The sequence below is a fragment of the Trichomycterus rosablanca genome, chromosome 5 (assembly GCF_030014385.1).
Source record: "Trichomycterus rosablanca isolate fTriRos1 chromosome 5, fTriRos1.hap1, whole genome shotgun sequence".
Lineage (NCBI taxonomy): Eukaryota > Metazoa > Chordata > Actinopteri > Siluriformes > Trichomycteridae > Trichomycterus > Trichomycterus rosablanca.
Window position 1 is genome coordinate 418889 of NC_085992.1, and position 20601 is coordinate 439489.

General features: G+C 39.1%; 1 protein-coding gene across 1 annotated transcript; it reads right to left on the reverse strand.

Annotated features, from left to right (window-relative positions):
• Positions 1-1188: 1188 nt before the first annotated feature.
• Positions 1189-20136, reverse strand: LOC134314691 (serine-rich adhesin for platelets-like). The gene is given in 24 exon segments (XM_062995382.1): positions 1189-1254; positions 1363-1484; positions 1637-1815; positions 2595-2712; positions 2812-2960; positions 3057-3152; positions 3231-3292; positions 3496-3617; positions 3740-3894; positions 4192-4253; positions 4403-4524; positions 4644-4978; positions 5069-5130; positions 7417-7538; positions 7658-7992; positions 8083-8144; positions 10358-10479; positions 10599-10933; positions 11039-11100; positions 11563-11684; positions 11779-11933; positions 16952-17189; positions 17364-17495; positions 19875-20136. Coding segments are annotated over 24 exon segments (3597 nt in total).
• Positions 20137-20601: the final 465 nt, after the last annotated feature.

A 20601-nucleotide genomic window follows, 5' to 3' on the forward strand; every position in this document is an offset into this window, starting at 1 on the left:
GTCACTGACTTATTACAATCCTCTCTACTGAGGCAGCTGCCTATGTAGACAGTAAGACAGCAAGGCAGCTCACTAGGTTTTCGAACACACCCTGTATCTTACAGAAGGTCACTGTAGTCCTGTACTGTACTGTTTGCATTGAAGCAAAAAAAAATAGTCAAATGAATTTCTGTGTTTTGCAGAGGTCAAAGACAATAAAAATGAGAAAACATTTATTCTTATTTAATGCATTTATTATTATTCTAGACTTCATAGAGAAAAATAACTTTAAGCAAATATATTTATTTAATTTTAAGGAAAAAAAGAATAATTTAAACAAATAAATTAATATATATTAGAAGTGAATTTTACACATTATTGACATTGCACATTAAAGTTATTTTCAGTTTAGAAAAATATATATTTAATATAGTTACAGGTAAAAGAAAGCAAACATTATAGATTGAAGAAATTCACTGGTTATGATATAGAAATTAAATGTAACCTTAAAATTACTTAATAATGTAATCAATTAGAGTTAGTTAGTGATTTAGTCATATCTTAGTATCATATATTCAGATCTCTTGGTCTGTTTTTAAAAGAGTCCATTCCGTGTGGTGTATTGGACATTGTAGGACTGTCTTCTTCTATAGCGTCTCCGTAACCCAGCACAACAGCCGCACAGCAGACACTGCAATAAATCAAATAAAAAAGATCCTGTTTAGTTCTAATGATATTAATGATACTTTATGATATTGATGAAAATAAACTATATTTATTCCTGATCTGCAGCCTGGAGATTTACTGTGAAGGTGTGAAATCTTGGTGCTGATACTTACACAGAGTAGAATCCATAATGGTAATAGAATGATGGCTATAGCGCAGGGGATGATGATGGCCAGAGCCCATGAAGGAAACACTTCTGTGGTTGTACCGTTTGACAATCCGCTGACTTGGAGTATTTCATTAAAAAAAGGACTTGGTGACTTGATATCTCCTTCCTTATATTCATACACTACATTAGCCTCGATTGCAGTCGTGTTCCCTCTGGAAGGAATAAAAAAACTGAATGATGCTTATAAAATAACGATAATGTTTTAAATACAATCAAATTTCCGTGGGGTTTTAACGGCCTTTTCCATTTCTCATGGCGGCACCGTCATTATTTGGGTTTAAATAAATCAAATGTAGGAGGTTTTCAGTTATTACTTACGAGAACTTGGCGTTTGGGAAGATAAACGGTGGGGCATTTGGTGAATTGAGGATTTTGTTGAGCTGAAGGTGAGTATAGTGATCACGTTAGTACATTTAAAACAAATGCAGTGCAGAAATGATTGAGGTTTTTATCAGTTAAAATCAGACGGTAAAACTGATCCCACTTACCAAGCTGTTGATCGTATCCTGGATTAACACGTATGTTTCGTTCCTCAGTTCAACGTTCTGAGAAATGTTTACCTCGCTGATTTTAAATCCAAAGCTGATATTGTAGGAATTGGTGTCTATTTCTAAAATAAGAAATAAAATGAGATCATAAAAAGTGAAGTGTGATTATTTATAATAGTAAATTATTAAAATCATATCGTAATGTTTATTTATATCAGTGATAATACATCACTTTCATTTACAAATAAAAACATTAGTAATGGAGGAGACTCACTCTGATAGGTGACATTGTGGATGCTGACAGGATTATTTAGTTTTTGGGTTTCGACATCTCGCACTGTTCTGACACTTGCGTCCAGCAGATTTTGGGCCGCTTTGATAATATCAGCTTCACTGGGCATTTTGGACACGTTCCTAAAAACTAGGCGGATATAAATCAGTACCATCCCCCGCCTGAAACAGCAGAGAAATAAAATGTGGTTATTTAACAATACATGAAGAATGAGAGATTTAGATCATGTTTAGGTGTTTTTTTCTTTCTGGCTGCTCCCATATGTAGGGGGCGCCACAGGGGATCTGGTCTGCATACAGTTATGCTCGATGACAGACAGCTCCAATGATAAAGACGGTCTGAACTCTTGATTTGCTGTTGGTGTTACAGATACTTACACATAAGGAGGTTTAGTTGTCTTCTGAGTTGTTATTGTCATGGGAGTCGTTGCCAAATCTAGAAAGATATTTGATGTATTTTTTATCAAGTTTAAGATTTAACAGTAATAAATAGTAAAAAAGAAAAATGGTAAAAATGAATAATATAACGTGAAGTTTTTAAATGGTGGTACCTCCTTTTGAGATCAAACTCTCGAATACTGATAGCTTGTTGTCTTTCTCATTAACAGTGTAAAGCAGTTCCCCAGTAATCTGGTTAAATACGCTCCTGTAAATCAGAAGATTTGATTTCCGAATCAGGAAAAGTTTATTTTGATGTTATGAGCCAAAGAAATGTTAGTTTTGAATGAGTTGAAAAAATGGTTTGGTAACATACGTGATGTTGCTTGTGTTTGGACTGAAGAGGGAACTATCTGGATTAGCCATAATCTTGTCAAGCTGAGGAAAAGAGAATTGATTATTTCATTAAAAGTTCATGATAAATTATTACTCAAACACTTTTCCTAAATATTAAATAGAATTTAAAATCAGAGTTTGGAGTTTTGAAATGTGAACTTACAAACTTGTTAATGGTGTCCTGCACTAAGCTGTAGGTTTCGTCTCTGAGTTCTTGAGATTCTGAAACGTCTAAATTACTGATATTAAATTTGAAGATGATAGAATAGGACGTGTCTGAAAGTTCTGAGAAACACATCAAATAAAAAGAAATGAAATCATGAAGGTTTTGCTGTTATAATGAAGACGAGTTCATGTGGTGTGGGATTAGTTTAGACCACTCACTGGTGTAGGTGTAGTTTAGCACTTTGACTTCGCTCTCAGCCCGGAGTCGATTGCTCAGCATGAATTTAATAGCACTAAGAACCACTTTCTCACTGGGAACATGAGAAGTGGTGAAGTTCAGTCTAATGCGGAGCTCAGCTGAACCAGGTCTAGAGGAACCAATCATATGTTAATCATTTTTATTCAGATATTTACATTACATTTATTTATCCTTATGACATAAAGATGGAGAAGATGCTACATACACTGTCTTGACTTTGTTGAGGAAGCCGGTTGGTTTTTTGGTATCTCCATCCTTGAAACTGTATTCCATTTTGGAATCAATTTTATCTCCTTTGCTCCTGTGGAAAGAAGTAAAGAGCAAATGACTTTACTATCAGAAAGCTAAATCTATTGATGATATAAGCAGCTGAACTTACGTGAAGTTCGAGTTCTTCTGTTCAAATGGTTCTGCACCAGGTTCATTCAGAATCGTGTTCAGCTGAGAGAAGAAGATAAAAAATCAGCTTAGATTAGAGAGATGATGCAGTGTTGTACCCTCAAATACTCCAGGAGAAGTCAAATCATGGATGTGATATTTATTCTAGAGTTTATGAGGAGCACATGTACTCAGGATATCAGGTAATTAAAACTTCTGCTCAGGTGAGAGGAATCAGTTCCTCTATGCTGGTCTTGGTTACTCACCACCGTGTTGGTGATGTTCTGTATTTGGTTGTAGGTTTCGTTCCTGAGCGTAGTGTTCTCTGGCATGTTAATGTTACTGATCTTTAATGTGAGGACGACTTCATAGGACGTGTCTGAAAGTTCTGTAGGACAAATTGAATGTTTTTCATTGTACCTAAGAAAACTTTACTTTGTGATTTTTGGATTTTTGTTTTTATAGTTTTGTAGCTTTTGGTGTTTAGGAAAATTAGGAAAATAAACTTACTCTTGTAGGTGTGGCCCTGCACATTTACAGAATCAGGAAGGGATTTGCGTTGAGGGTTCAGCAGAGCTGCCATAGCGGTGTTGACCAAACTCTCTCTGGGAACTGGAGATGAAGAATTGAATACCAGCCTGGTCTGAACCACAGCTGAACCAGATCTAGAGAAACAGACCAACACAGACATTATTTTTAAATCAAAATGTTGGTGATTATATTATTATGATCTCGAGTAAATGTGTAAAATATTACATACACTGTTTTGACTTTGTCCAGGAAGCTGATTGGTTTCTTGGTATCTCCATCCTGAAAACTGTACTCAGTCGAACCATCAACTTGATCTTTTTTACTCCTGTTAAATAATGAATAAAATTACATAATGAACTAAAATGTTTTAACTGCTGTACAGAATCACAAAAACAGATTTTAGAAGGTGTAAAGGTTCAGTTTGAACTCACGTGAAGTTGAACTTCTTGGATTCAAATAATTGTGCACCAGGTTCATTCAGAAGTTTGTTCAGCTAAATGCAGGAACAAAGAGAGAATTTTGGTTCTTATAGATCATAACAGCAAGTTTTACTCCATGAATATTTGAAACTTATAAGTGATTATAATGATTATAAGTGATTATAATGATTATTCAGTGATGCTGGGGGTGGTGTTCACTCACCGCCGTGTCGATGGTGCTCTGCACTTGCTTGTAGGTTTCGTTCCTGTATTCAGGTTTCTCTGGCATGCTGATTTTACTGATGTTGAATTTGAAGTGAACTGCATAGGAGGTGTCTGAAAGTTCTGTGGAATCATTTCAATGGTTTAGTAGCTCTAATGAATCTTTAGACTCTCTGGTGTTGGTTTACTTATTTAAACTGTTGCAGCCATGAATAAAAATATAAATAAACAATAAAACGTACTTTCATAGGTGTAGTTCTGTAGTTTTACAGAATCAGGGAGGCTGGTGCGTCGAGAGTCCTGGAGAGTCGTGATAGCAGCTTTGACCAAACTCTCACTTGGAACTGGAGAGGAAACGAACACCAGCGTGGACTGAACCTCAGCTGAACCAGATCTGAGGAGATAAAGCATTAAGATTATTTTAATAAAGTCTTAGAGTCAATAAATCTTATCAGTTATTTATGTAGGAAATGTTACATACACTGTCTTAATTTCATTGAGGAAGCTGATTGGTTGTTTTTTATCTCCATCCTTAAAACTGGATTGAATCGAACCATCGATTTTATCTCCTGAGCTCCTGTTAAATAATGAATAAAATTAGAAAAACAGTTTTTACAGAATCACAAAAACAGATTTTAGAAGGTGTAAAGGTTCAGGCTGAACTCACGTGAGGTTGGACGTCTTGGATTCAAATGTTTCTGCACCAGGTTCATTCAGGAGTTTGTTCAGCTAAATGCAGGAACAAAGAGAGAATTTTGATTCTTATAGATCATAACACTGAACACTAAAGTGATCAGAACACTAAACACAGTGATTATTATTTAGTAATCATTAATTTGGACTATAGCATTTACATCGACTTGGCCAGACTGGCAGAAATGCTAGGGTGAGCAGTCTGGAGCAACTAGACTCTAGATCTTGCCTGCCAGGAAACCCTCGACCAGCAGCTCTCTTGGCATCCTGGTGACGGTTGTCTAAATAAATGGCTAGATTGTAGAAGAGCTCAAGGAATGTTGATGGATCTCTGGTGGCCAATTCTTTTTTGAGGTTCTCCGATGACACCTCGGTAAAGCTTACCATAAGCACCTCAGAGTTCGGCCACTCTACAGGAGGAGTGAAAAGACGGACGCACTTTTCCCTCCTCCTCCCTTATCTTCCCTGCTTGGCTTCTCCTGTATCGTCTTGTCTCGTCTACTCTGCTCTACAGAGATTTTCCTAGCACTGCTCTTCAAATAACAAATTATGGAATTGGTTAAATGGTCTCTGAATGCTATTGACACCATCTTCTCATCGAGAAGTTTGGGTTCGGGGGAACCCACATGCCCCGACGGAACGCAGATGGCAGGATACGCGATGGACTCGTGGGGGAAGTGGAGGGTCGGGTGCCTGGCACCTCTTTCGTTGGAGGACGTAGAGGATGTTTATCTATTCGGAACTTTGATTGTGGGGTTTTTGCTGATTGGATTAGGCTTCGCCCTGCTGTATCGGGAAATTAAAAGAGTTGGGTCAGTTGTCAAAGGTCCCCAGAAACTGCCCAATTTGATTGATATGGTGGGCAAAGCCGTTGGAACTCAGACTGGGATTATTAATCGCAATATGGATTTCATCTTGGAGAAACTTACAGCTTTGCGAAATGAGGTGAACCAGAGACGCATTAATTCTGAGAGTTCGTGTTAAAATTTTATAGTGCTCAGACAAAAGAAAAGTCATTTCTGCTCTTGGCTCCCCTGTTATCAGCAACGGCCTCGCTGATAAGGAAATTCCTCCAGAGGACTTGTTGCTACGTACCTACCCTGCCTCCAATGACTGTTTTCATTCTGGGCAGTAAGAACTGTAAACAGCCATGTTATCGCGAACTTTGTACAGATTTTTTTCTTGCTGACAGAACTCTCCTAACCCCAACCAACGTCTCCACTCTCAGCTTCATTCCACCACTATGGTAGGATGGGTCCGTAGCGCGCGTTGGTATAGCTGCGAAACGCCGGATGGCTGCCTCCCGTAGTGGTTACTTTTTCACACCCCCAAATCCCTAACCCGTGGCTGGTTGTGTGACTATGTTATGTTATGTTTATATGTGCTTGTGTGCTGTAAGGGTTTTTTTTTTTTTTCGTGTTACCATAGTGTGCTCCTTAAGGGAACACAATCTGGTTGCTAGTTTTTTTTATCTCCTACTTTCCCTATGTGTTCATTATTTCTTGTTTTCTTATCCTGTCTTCCTGTCGGGTCTCTCCCTTGTCATTGAATGTTCTGGACAGGTTGATGGCTAATTTCGCTGTAATTGTACAAGCTGCAATTTATAGTGACAATAAAGTTCTACTACTACTACAGTGGTAGGGCACTCTGTGGTGTAATCTGAAATGGATTACGCCACCTGAGTGAGTCTTGCGGCATGGAAAGCCCACTTCTCAGATGAACAAGGGCCCGAGAGAAAGACCAATAGACGTGAGGTGATTCAACTACAGGCCGCTTCCTGCAGAGTCCTCCTTCATCAAACCGACAGGTACACGCTATCATATGCTCGCAGTGAAGTGTTGGTCTCTACATCTTTTTATTCGCTTCCACTATTAATCAGTAGCATACACTTCAATCAGGCTCTAAACCTCCTGGTTCTACCCACCATTCAATCCACTAAAGATAATCATGTTATTTTCAAGTAATTGTTCACCTACAGATTTATACTTCTATCATTACCACTCAGTTATGCCATTTACTTATTAACTCTCATTGTATGTGTTATGTTTTTGTTAGTTTAATAAACATTATAACAATTCAAAATTTAGGGCTTGTGAGTTTGATTACCTGGGTGGAAGAATACTCGACTTTACGTACTTACTCCAACAGAAAGTGACTGATATGTTATGAATTAGGTTTTCCTTGTAATTTTCCTTAAAAATGCCAGTGGTGCCTCGTAATTTTAGCTATTAATTATACAAATAAATAATTAAATGCTAATCTCTCTTTTCCACAACAAAAACGAGTGATTATTCAGTGATGCTGGGGGTGGTGTTCACTCACCGCCGTGTCGATGGTGCTCTGCACTTGCTTGTAGGTTTCGTTCCTGTATTCAGGTTTCTCTGGCATGCTGATGTTACTGATGTTGAATTTGAAGTGAACTGCATAGGAGGTGTCTGAAAGTTCTGTGGAATCATTTCAATGGTTTAGTAGCTCTAATGAATCTTTAGACTCTCTGGTGTTGGTTTACTTATTTAAACTGTTGCAGCCATGAATAAAAATATAAATAAACAATAAAACGTACTTTCATAGGTGTAGTTCTGTAGTTTTACAGAATCAGGGAGGCTGGTGCGTCGAGAGTCCTGGAGAGTCGTGATAGCAGCTTTGACCAAACTCTCACTGGGAACTGGAGAGGAAACGAACACCAGCGTGGACTGAACCTCAGCTGAACCAGATCTGAGGAGATAAAGCATTAAGATTATTTTAATAAAGTCTTAGAGTCAATAAATCTTATCAGTTATTTATGTAGGAAATGTTACATACACTGTCTTAATTTCATTGAGGAAGCTGATTGGTTGTTTTTTATCTCCATCCTTAAAACTGGATTGAATCGAACCATCGATTTTATCTCCTGAGCTCCTGTTAAATAATGAATAAAATTAGAAAAACAGTTTTTACAGAATCACAAAAACAGATTTTAGAAGGTGTAAAGGTTCATTCTGAACTCACGTGAGGTTGGACGTCTTGGATTCAAATGTTTCTGCACCAGGTTCATTCAGGAGTTTGTTCAGCTAAATGCAGGAACAAAGAGAGAATTTTGATTCTTATAGATCATAACACTGAACACTAAAGTGATCAGAACACTAAACACAGTGATTATTATTTAGTAATCATTAATTTGGACTATAGCATTTACATCGACTTGGCCAGACTGGCAGAAATGCTAGGGTGAGCAGTCTGGAGCAACTAGACTCTAGATCTTGCCTGCCAGGAAACCCTCGACCAGCAGCTCTCTTGGCATCCTGGTGACGGTTGTCTAAATAAATGGCTAGATTGTAGAAGAGCTCAAGGAATGTTGATGGATCTCTGGCGGCCAATTCTTTTTTGAGGTTCTCCGATGACACCTCGGTAAAGCTTACCATAAGCACCTCAGAGTTCGGCCACTCTACAGGAGGAGTGAAAAGACGGACGCACTTTTCCCTCCTCCTCCCTTATCTTCCCTGCTTGGCTTCTCCTGTATCGTCTTGTCTCGTCTACTCTGCTCTACAGAGATTTTCCTAGCACTGCTCCTCAAAGAACAAATTATGGAATTGGTTAAATGGTCTCTGAATGCTATTGACACCATCTTCTCATCGAGAAGTTCGGGCTCGGGGGAACCCACATGCCCCGACGGAACGCAGATGGCAGGATACGCAATGGACTCGTGGGGGAAGTGGAGGGTCTGGTGCCTGGCACCTCTTTCGTTGGAGGACGTAGAGGATGTTTATCTATTCGGAACTTTGATTGTGGGGTTTTTGCTGATTGGATTAGGCTTCGCCCTGCTGTATCGGGAAATTAAAAGAGTTGGGTCAGTTGTCAAAGGTCCCCAGAAACTGCCCAATTTGATTGATATGGTGGGCAAAGCCGTTGGAACTCAGACTGGGATTATTAATCGCAATATGGATTTAATCTTGGAGAAACTTACGGCTTTGCGAAATGAGGTGAACCAGAGACGCATTAATTCTGAGAGTTCGTGTTAAAATTTTATAGTGCTCAGACAAAAGAAAAGTCATTTCTGCTCTTGGCTCCCCTGTTATCAGCAACGGCCTCGCTGATAAGGAAATTCCTCCAGAGGACTTGTTGCTACATACCTACCCTGCCTCCAATGACTGTTTTCATTCTGGGCAGTAAGAACTGTAAACAGCCATGTTATCGCGAACTTTGTACAGATTTTTTTCTTGCTGACAGAACTCTCCTAACCGCGCTGGTATAGCTGCGAAACGCCGGATGGCTGCCTCCCGTAGTGGTTACTTTTTCACACCCCCAAATCCCTAACCCGTGGCTGGTTGTGTGACTATGTTATGTTATGTTTATATGTGCTTGTGTGCTGTAAGGGTTTTTTTTTCGTGTTACCATAGTGTGCTCCTTAAGGGAACACAATCTGGTTGCTAGTTTTTTTTTATCTCCTACTTTCCCTATGTGTTCATTATTTCTTGTTTTCTTATCCTGTCTTCCTGTCGGGTCTCTCCCTTGTCATTGAATGTTCTGGACAGGTTGATGGCTAATTTCGCTGTAATTGTACATATTGCAATTTATAGTGACAATAAAGTTCTACTACTACTACAGTGGTAGGGCACTCTGTGGTGTAATCTGAAATGGATTACGCCACCTGAGTGAGTCTTGCGGCATGGAAAGCCCACTTCTCAGATGAACAAGGGCCCGAGAGAAAGACCAATAGACGTGAGGTGATTCAACTACAGGCCGCTTCCTGCAGAGTCTTCCTTCATCAAACCGACAGGTACACGCTATCATATGCTCGCAGTGAAGTGTTGGTCTCTACATTCGCTTCCACTATTAATCAGTAGCATACACTTCAATCAGGCTCTAAACCTCCTGGTTCTACCCACCATTCAATCTACTAAAGATAATCATGTTATTTTCAAGTAATTGTTCACCTACAGATTTATACTTCTATCATTACCACTCAGTTATGCAATTTACTTATTAACTCTCATTGTATGTGTTATGTTTTTGTTAGTTTAATAAACATTATAACAATTCAAAATTTAGGGCTTGTGAGTTTGATTACCTGGGTGGAAGAATACTCGACTTTACGTACTTACTCCAACAGAAAGTGACTGATATGTTATGAATTAGGTTTTCCTTGTAATTTTCCTTAAAAATGCCAGTGGTGCCTCGTAATTTTAGCTATTAATTATACAAATAAATAATTAAATGCTAATCTCTCTTTTCCACAACAAAAACGAGTGATTATTCAGTGATGCTGGGGGTGGTGTTCACTCACCGCCGTGTCGATGGTGCTCTGCACTTGCTTGTAGGTTTCGTTCCTGTATTCAGGTTTCTCTGGCATGCTGATGTTACTGATGTTGAATTTGAAGTGAACTGCATAGGAGGTGTCTGAAAGTTCTGTGGAATCATTTCAATGGTTTAGTAGCTCTAATGAATCTTTAGACTCTCTGGTGTTGGTTTACTTATTTAAACTGTTGCAGCCATGAATAAAAATATAAATAAACAATAAAACGTACTTTCATAGGTGTAGTTCTGTAGTTTTACAGAATCAGGGAGGCTGGTGCGTCGAGAGTCCTGGAGAGTCGTGATAGCAGCTTTGACCAAACTCTCACTGGGAACTGGAGAGGAAACGAACACCAGCGTGGACTGAACCTCAGCTGAACCAGATCTGAGGAGATAAAGCATTAAGATTATTTTAATAAAGTTTTAGAGTAAATAAATCTTATCAGTTATTTATGTAGGAAATGTTACATACACTGTCTTAATTTCATTGAGGAAGCTGATTGGTTGTTTTTTATCTCCATCCTGGAAACTGTATTCCATCAAACCATCAGTTTTATCTCCTGAGCTCCTGTTTGGATAAAGAAGAAATGAACATTAGTTGAACTTGACGTTACCTCATAAGAAACAGAGATTTATTTTTGATATAACCTTCATCCATGTTGCTAATACTTACTTGAATTCTGAGGTCTTGGGTTCAAATTGTTCTGCTCCAGGTTTATTCAGAATCGTGTTCAGCTGAAAGCAAGAACAAAAAAGTTTATTTAACATGATATTTTTCGTGATGCTCGTGGCTCCAGTCATGAGTTTTATAATGCCCTTCAGTCCTGATTCACTGATTACCCCAGGGCTAAGGACCAGCCACCTGCTTTCCCTCCAACACGCCCATTTCCCTCAGGGAGGCAGGGGACAGAACCCCTTTGCCTCTGACGGTGCTGCTGACCAGGCCGGACTATCCCCAGTCCGTCGTCTTACCATGCCAACCCACAAGGGCACCTACACAGACACGATTTGTCACGTCTGAAGGAGTAAAAACCAGGTAAGATGTAGTCAGCAGATCTACATGTGTGGAAGAGGGTCTATGTTAGCCCAGATTCCACTGTCAAAGGTATAGTGCAGAGGTCACTGGAGTATATAACCAAATTCGGCCTAAAACAACAAAATAAAGAAGTGATTGTGTAGTGATGCATGTTCGCTCACCGCCGTGTTTATGGTGCTCTGAACTTGTTTGTAGGTTTGATCCTTTAGTTTATTATTTTCTGAAATCCTGATCTCACTGATGTTGAAGGTGAAGACGACTGCGTATGAGGAGTCTGAAAGTTCTGTGGAATAAATCAAATGCACTTCAGGCTTCTCAACCTTCAAACTTTATGGATGTTTGTAGCTTATTGTTTAAAAAAATCAAGAAAAACTCACCCTTATACGAGAAGTTCAGGACGTTTACAGTATCAGGGAGGTTTGGTTGAGCAGACTTCAGCAGTGTTGTGGTAGCATTGCTGACCAGACTTTCACTGGGAATGGGAGATGAAGTGTTGAACACCAGTCTGGTCTGAACCACAGCTGATCCAGATCTAGCAAAAGAAAACAGCAGCCAATTTTACTAACAACTCCTAAAAAGGGATATTTTCTTTAGTCGTGTCAGGAATGAACATACGTTGAAAACGGAGGAGTGGTAGACGAGAAGTACAATGTTCTTGTAGTCATTGGAGAAACAGTCGTAGATGCGCTGGTGTTGTATCCTGTTGTTACAAGCTGAGAGGTAAATTCATTAGTTTGGGTCAGTGTTGATGTAGTTGAAGAAGGTAAAGTTGTAGTTTTGTAGGATAAAGTTGTTAGAGGACCATGTGAGAAAGTTGATGTGCTGGTCAGTTCTGATGAGAACATTGTGGTTGTTGTAGACTGTTTTGTAAATTCTGTAGTAGCGACCACTACTGGTGTTGATGCTACAGTTGTAGATTCGGTTGTAGACTCACTTGTGGTGCTTGAGCCTTTAGTATTAGTGGTAGTTGATTCTTTTGTTGGTTTTGTGGTTGTTGTAGACTGTTTTGTAAATTCTGTAGCAGCTGCCAATTTGAGTGTTGATGGTACAGTTGTAGATTCGGTTGTAGATTTACTTGTCATGCTTGGCACTATAGTTGTAGATTCTGAAGACGGTGTTGTCAGTTCAGTAGACTCAGATTTAGCGCTTACTACTGGTGTTGATGCTACAGTTGTAAATTTGGCTGTAGTCTCACTTGTAGTGCTTGAGCCTTTAGTGTTAGTGGTAGTTGATGTGGCTGTTGGTTTTGTGGTTGTTGTAGACTGTTTTGTAAATTCTGTAGTAGTGGCCACTTCGGGTGTTGATGGTATAGTTGTGAATGACGTTGTAGATCTAATTGACGTGCTTGGCACTGTAGTTGTAGTTTCTGAAGACTGTGTTGTCAGTTTAGTAGTAGAGGCCACTACAGGTGTTGATGCAACAGTTGTAGATTTGGTTGAAATCTCACTTGTCATGCTTGGCACTGTAGTAGTAGTTGTAGTTTCTGTGGACTGTGTTGTCAGTTCAGTAGACTCAGTTTCAGTGTTTACTACTGGGGTTATTGCAACAGTTGTAAATTCACTCGTGGTGTTTGAGCCTTTAGTGTTAGTGGTAGTTGATCCTGTTGTTGGTTTTTTGATTATTGATGGTACAGTTGTTGAGTCTGTTGTTGGTATTGTGGTTGTTGATGCTACAGTTGTAGATTTAGTTGTAGACTCACTTGGCATGCTTGGCACTGTAGTTGTAGTTTCTGTGGACTGTGTTGTCAGTTCAGTAGACTCAGTTTCAGTGTTTACTACTGGGGTTGTTGCAACAGTTGTAAATTCACCTGTGGTGCTTGAACCTTTAAAAGTTATTGTTGTTGATTCTGTTGTTGTTTTTGTGGTTGTTGTAGACTGGTTTGTAAATTCTGTAGTAGTGGCCACTTCGGGTGTTGATGGTAGAGTTGTAGATTTAGTTGTAGACACACTCGTGGTGCTTGAGCCTTTAGTGTTAATGGTAGTTGATTCTGTTGTTGGTTTTTTTGTTATTGATGGTACAGTTGTTAATTCTGTTGTTGGTTTTGTGGTTGTTGATGGTACAGTTGTTGATTCTGTTGTTGGTATTGTGGTTGTTGATGCTACAGTTGTAGATTTAGTTGTAGACTCACTTGGCATGCTTGGCACTGTAGTAGCAGTTGTAGTTTTTGTGGACTGTGTTGTCAGTTCAGTAGACTCAGTTTCAGTGTTTACTACTGGAGTTGTTGCAACAGTTGTAAATTCACCCGTGGTGCTTGAACCTTTGAAAGTTATTGTTGTTAATTCTGTTTTTATTTTTGTGCTTGTTGTAGACTGGTTTGTAAATTCTGTAGTAGAGGCCACTTTGGTTGTTGATGCTACAGTTGTAGGTTTGGTTGTAGACTCACTTGTCATGCTTGGCACTGTAGTTGTAGTTTCTGTAGACTGTGTTGTCAGTTTAGTAGTAGTGGCCACTAAAGGTGTTGATGCCACAGTTGTAAATTTGGCTGTAGTCTCACTTGTCATGCTTGAGCCTTTAGTGTAAGTGGTAGTTGATTCTGTTGTTGGTTTTGTGGTTGTTGTAGACTTTTTTGTAAATTCTGTAGAAGTGAACTCTTCGGGTGTTGATGGTATAGTTGCGAATGACATTGTAGACTTAATTGACGTGCTTGGCACTGTAGTTGTAGTTCCTGTAGACTGTGTTGTCAGTTCAGTTGTAGTGACCACTAAAGGTGTTGATGCTGCAGTTGTAGAACTGGTTGTAGTCTCACTTGTCATGCTTGAGACTTTAGTGTAAGTGGTAGTTGATTCTGTTGTTGGTTTTGTGTTTTTTGTAGACTGTTTTGTAAATTTTGTAGTACTGGCCACTTCAGGTGTTGATGATAGAGTTGTAGATTTGGTTGTAGACTCACTCGTGGTGCTTGAGCCTTTAGTGTTAGTGGTAGTTGATTCTGTTAATGGTTTTGTGGTTGTTGATGGTACAGTTGTTAATTCTGTTGTTGGTTTTGTGCTTGTTGTAGTAGACTGTTTTGTAAATTCTCTAGTAGTTGCCACTTTGGGTGTTGATGGTACAGTTGTGAATACAGTTGTAGACTTAATAGTCAAGTTTGGCACTGCAGTTGTAGTTTCTGTAGACTGTGTTGTCAGTTCAGTAGACTCAGTTTCACTGTTTACTTCAGGTGTTGATGCTACAGTTGTAGATTTGGTTGTAGACTCACTTGTAGTGCTTGAGCCTTTAGTGTTAGTGGTAGTTGATTCTGTTGTTGGTTTTTTGGTTATTGATGGTACAGTTGTTGATTCTGTTGTTGGTATTGTGGTTGTTGATGCTACAGTTGTAGATTTAATTGTAGACTCACTTGGCATGCTTGGCACTGTAGTTGTAGATTTTGTTGACTGTGTTGTCAGTTCAGTAGTAGTGGCCATTACAGGTGTTGATGGTACAGTTGTAAATTTAGTTGTAGTCTCACTTGTCATGCTTGGCACTGTAGTAGTAGTTGTAGTTTTTGTGGACTGTGTTGTCAGTTCAGTAGACTCAGTTTCAGTGTTTACTACTGGGGTTTTTGCAACAGTTGTAAATTCACCCGTGGTGCTTGAGCCTGTAAAAGTTATTGTTGTTGAATCTGTTGTTGTTTTTGTGGTTGTTGTAGACTGTTTTGTAAATTCTGTAGTAGTGGCCACTTCGGGTGTTGATGGTAGAGTTGTAGATCTGGTTGTAGACTCACTCGTGGTGCTTGAGCCTTTAGTGTTAGTGGTAGTTGATTCTGTTGTTGGTTTTTTGGTCATTGATGGTACAGTTGTTAATTCTGTTGTTGGTTTTGTGGTTGTTGATGGTACAGTTGTTGATTCTGTTGTTGGTTTTGTGCTTGTTGTAGTAGATTGTTGTGTAAATTTTGTAGTAGTGGCCACTTCGGGTGTTGATGGTAGAGTTGTGAATACAGTTGTAGACTTAATAGTCAGGTTTGGCACTGCAGTTGTAGTTTCTGTAGACTGTGTTGTCAGTTCAGTAGACTCAGTTTCACTGTTTACTTCAGGTGTTGATCCTACAGTTGTAGATTTGGCTGTAGACTCACTCGTGGTGTTTGAGCCTTTAGTGTTAGTGGTAGTTGATTCTGTTGTTGGTTTTGTGGTTGTTGATGGTACAGTTGTTGATTCTGTTGTTGGTATTGTGGTTGTTGATGCTACAATTGTAGATTTAGTTGTAGACTCACTTGGCATGCTTGGCACTGTAGTTGTAGATTTTGTTGACTGTGTTGTCAGTTCAGTAGTAGTGGCCATTACAGGTCTTGATGGTACAGTTGTAAATTTAGTTGTAGTCTCACTTGTCATGCTTGGCACTGTAGTAGTAGTTTTAGTTTTTGTGGACTGTGTTGTCAGTTCAGTAGACTCAGTTTCAGTGTTTACTACTGGAGTTGTTGCAACAGTTGTAAATTCACCCGTGGTGCTTGAACCTTTAAAAGTTATTGTTGTTGATTCTGTTGTGGTTTTTGTGCTTGTTGTAGACTGGTTTGTAAATTCTGTAGTAGAGGCCACTTTGGTTGTTGATGCTACAGTTGTAGGTTTGGTTGTAGACTCACTTGTCATGCTTGGCACTCTAGTTGTAGTTTCTGTAGACTGTGTTGTCAGTTTAGTAGTAGAGTCCACTAAAGGTGTTGATGCTACAGTTGTAAATTTGGCTGTAGTCTCACTTGTAGTGCTTGAGCTTTTAGTGTAAGTGGTAGTTGATTCTGTTGTTGGTTTTGTGGTTGTTGTAGACTGTTTTTTAAATTCTGTAGAAGTGAACTCTTCGGGTGTTGATGGTATAGGTGTGAATGACATTGTAGACTTAATTGACGTACTTGGCACTGTAGTTGAAGTTTCTGTAGACTGTGTTGTCAGTTTAGTTGTAGTGTTTACTAAAGGTGTTGATGCTACAGTTGTAGAACTTGTTGTAGTCTCACTTGTCATGCTTGAGCCTTTAGTGTAAGTGGTAGTTGATTCTGTTGTTGGTTTTGTGGTTGTTGTAGACTGTTTTGTAAATTCTGTAGAAGTGAACTCTTCGGGTGTTGATGGTATAGTTGCGAATGACATTGTAGACTTAATTGACATGCTTGGAACTGTAGTTGTAGTTCCTGTAGACTGTGTTGTCAGTTCAGTTGTAGTGACCACTAAAGGTATTGATGCTGCAGTTGTAGAATTGGGTGTGGTCTCACTTGTCATGCTTGAGCCTTTAGTGTAAGTGGTAATTGATTCTGTTTTTGGTTTTGTGGTTGTTGTAGACTGTTTTGTAAATTTTGTAGTACTGGCCACTTCGGGTGTTGATGGTAGAGTTGTAGATTTGGTTGTAGACTCACTCGTGGTGCTTGAGCCTTTAGTGTTAGTGGTAGTTGATTCTGTTAATGGTTTTGTGGTTGTTGATGGTACAGTTGTTAATTCTGTTGTTGGTTTTGTGCTTGTTGTAGTAGACTGTTTTGTAAATTCTCTAGTAGTTGCCACTTCGGGTGTTGATGGTACAGTTGTGAATACAGTTGTAGACTTAATAGTCAAGTTTGGCACTGCAGTTGTACTTTCTGTAGACTGTGTTGTCAGTTCAGTAGACTCAGTTTCACTGTTTACTTCAGGTGTTGATGCTACAGTTGTAGATTTGGTTGTAGACTCACTTGTAGTGCTTGAGCCTTTAGTGTTAGTGGTAGTTGATTCTGTTGTTGGTTTTTTGGTTATTGATGGTACAGTTGTTGATTCTGTTGTTGGTATTGTGGTTGTTAATGCTACAGTTGTAGATTTAGTTGTAGACTCACTCGTGGTGCTTGAGCCTTTAGTGTTAGTGGTAGTTGATTCTGTTAATGGTTTTGTGGTTGTTGATGGTACAGTTGTTAATTCTGTTGTTGGTTTTGTGCTTGTTGTAGTAGACTGTTTTGTAAATTCTCTAGTAGTTGCCACTTCGGGTGTTGATGGTACAGTTGTGAATACAGTTGTAGACTTAATAGTCAAGTTTGGCACTGCAGTTGTACTTTCTGTAGACTGTGTTGTCAGTTCAGTAGACTCAGTTTCACTGTTTACTTCAGGTGTTGATGCTACAGTTGTAGATTTGGTTGTAGACTCACTTGTAGTGCTTGAGCCTTTAGTGTTAGTGGTAGTTGATTCTGTTGTTGGTTTTTTGGTTATTGATGGTACAGTTGTTGATTCTGTTGTTGGTATTGTGGTTGTTAATGCTACAGTTGTAGATTTAGTTGTAGACTCACTTGGCATACTTGGCACTGTAGTTGTAGATTTTGTTGACTGTGTTGTCAGTTCAGTAGTAGTGGCCATTACAGGAGTTGATGGTACAGTTGTAAATTTAGTTGTAGTCTCACTTGTCATGCTTGGCACTGTAGTAGTAGTTGCAGTTTTTGTGGACTGTGTTGTCAGTTCAGTAGACTCAGTTTCAGTGTTTACTACTGGGGTTGTTGCAACAGTTGTAAATTCACCTGTGGTGCTTGAGCCTTTAAAAGTTATTGTTGTTGAATCTGTTGTTGTTTTTGTGGTTGTTGTCGACTGTTTTGTAAATTCTGTAGTAGTGGCCACTTCGGTTGTTGATGGTAGAGTTGTAGATTTGGTTGTCGACTCACTCGTTGTGCTTGAGCCTTTAGTGTTAGTGGTAGTTGATTCTGTTGTTGGTTTTTTGGTTATTGATGGTACAGGTGTTAATTCTGTTGTTGGTTTTGTAGTTGTTGATGGTACAGTTGTTGATTCTGTTGTTGGTCTTTTGCTTGTAGTAGATTGTTTTGTAAATTTTGTAGTAGTGGCCACTTCGGGTGTTGATGGTACAGTTGTGAATACAGTTGTAGACTTAATATTCAAGTTTGGTACTGTAGTTGTAGTTTCTGTAGACTGTGTTGTCAGTTTAGTTGTAGAGGCCACTAAAGGTGTTGATGCCACAGTTGTAAATTTGGCTGTAGTCTCACTTGTAGTGCTTGAGCTTTTAGTGTAAGTGGTAGTTGATTCTGTTGTAGGTTTTGTGGTTGTTGTAGACTGTTTTTTAAATTCTGTAGAAGTGACCTCTTCGGGTGTTGATGGTATAGTTGTGAATGACATTGTAGACTTAATTGACGTGCTTGGCACTGTAGTTGTTGTTTCTGTAGACTGTGTTGTCAGTTCAGTTGTAGTGGCAACTAAAGGTGTTGATGCTACAGTTGTAGAACTGGTTGTCGTCTCACTTGTCATGCTTGAGCCTTTAGTGTAAGTGGTAGTCGATTCTGTTGTTGGTTTTTTGGTTGTTGTAGACTGTTTTGTAATTTCTGTAGTACTGTCCACTTCGGGTGTTGATGGTAGAGTTGTAGATTTGGTTGTAGACTCACTTGTGGTGCTTGAGCCTTTAGTGTTAGTGGTAGTTGATTCTGTTGTTGGTTTTTTGGTTAATGATGGTACAGTTTTTAATTCTGTTGTTGGTTTTGTAGTTGTTGATGGTACAGTTGTTGATTCTGTTGTTGGTATTGTGGTTGTTGGTGCTACAGTTGTAGATTTAATTGTAGACTCACTTGGCATGCTTGGCACTGTAGTTGTAGATTTTGTTGACTGTGTTGTCAGTTCAGTAGTAGTGGCCATTATAGGTGTTGATGGTACAGTTGTAAATTTAGTTGTAGTCTCACTTGTCATGCTTGGCACTGTAGTAGTAGTTGTAGTTTTTGTGGACTGTGTTGTCAGTTCAGTAGACTCAGTTTCAGTGTTTACTACTGGTGTTGTTGCAACAGTTGTAAATTCACCCGTGGTGCTTGAGCCTTTAAAAGTTATTGTTGTTGATTCTGTTGTTGTTTTTGTGGTTGTTGTAGACTGTTTTGTAAACTCTGTAGTAGTGGCCACTTCGGGTGTTGATGGTAAAGTTGTAGATTTGGTTGTAGACTCACTCGTGGTGCTTGAGCCTTTAGTGTTAGTGGTGGTTGATTCTGTTGTTGGTTTTTTGGTTATTGATGGTACAGTTGTTAATACTGTTGTTGGTTTTGATGTTGTTGATGGTACAGTTGTTGATTCTGTTGTTGGTTTTGTGTTTGTTGTAGTGGATTGTTTTGTAAATTTTGTAGTAGTGACCACTTCGGGTGTTGATGGTACAGTTGTGAATACAGCTGTAGACTTAGTAGTCAAGTTTGGCACTGCAGTTGTAGTTTCTGTAGACTGTGTTGTCAGTTCAGTAGACTCAGTTTCACTGTTTACTTCAGGTGTTGATGCTACAGTTGTAGATTTGGTTGTAGACTCACTCGTGGTGCTTGAGCCTTTAGTGTTAATGGTAGTTGATTCTGTTGTTGGTTTTTTGGTTTTTGATGGTACAGTTGTTAATTCTGTTGTTGGTTTTGTGGTTGTTGGTGGTACAGTTGTTGATTCTGTTGTTGGTATTGTGGTTGTTGATGCTACAGTTGTAGATTTAGTTGTAGACTCACTTGGCATGATTGGCACTGTAGTTGCAGATTTTGTTGACTGTGTTGTCAGTTCAGTAGTAGTGGCCATTACAGGTGTTGATGGTACAGTTGTAAATTTAGTTGTAGTCTCACTTGTCATGCTTGGCACTGTAGTAGCAGTTGTAGTTTCTGTGGACTGTGTTGTCAGTTCAGTAGACTCAGTTTCAGTGTTTACTACTGGGGTTGTTGCAACAGTTGTAAATTCACTCGTGGTGCTTGAGCCTGTAAAAGTAATTGTTGTTGATTCTGTTGTTGTTTTTGTGCTTGTTGTAGACTGGTTTGTAAATTCTGTAGTAGAGGCCACTTTGCTTGTTGATGCTACAGTTTTAGGTTTGGTTGTAGACTCACTTGTCATGCTTGGCACTGTAGTTGTAGGTTCTGTAGACTGTGTTGTCAGTTTATTAGTAGTGGCCACTAAAGTCATTGATGCTACAGTTGTAGAACTGGTTGTAGTCTCACTTGTAGTGCTTGAGCTTTCAGTGTAAGTGGTAGTTGATTCTGTTGTTGGTTTTGTGGTTGTAGTAGATTGTTTTGTAAATTCTGTATTAGTGGCCACTTCGGTTGTTGATGGTATGGTTGTGAATACAGTTGTAGACTTACTAGTCAAGTTTGGCACTGTAGTTGTAGATTCTGTAGACTGTGTTGGCAGTTCAGTAGACTCAGATTTAGCACTTACTATTGGGGTTGATGCTACAATTGTAGTCTCACTTGGGGTGTTTGAGCCTTTAGTGTTAGTGGTAGTTGATTCTGTTGTTGGTTTTGTGCTTGTTGTGGACTGTTTTGTAAATTCAGTTGTAGCGGCCTCTTTGGTTGTTGATGG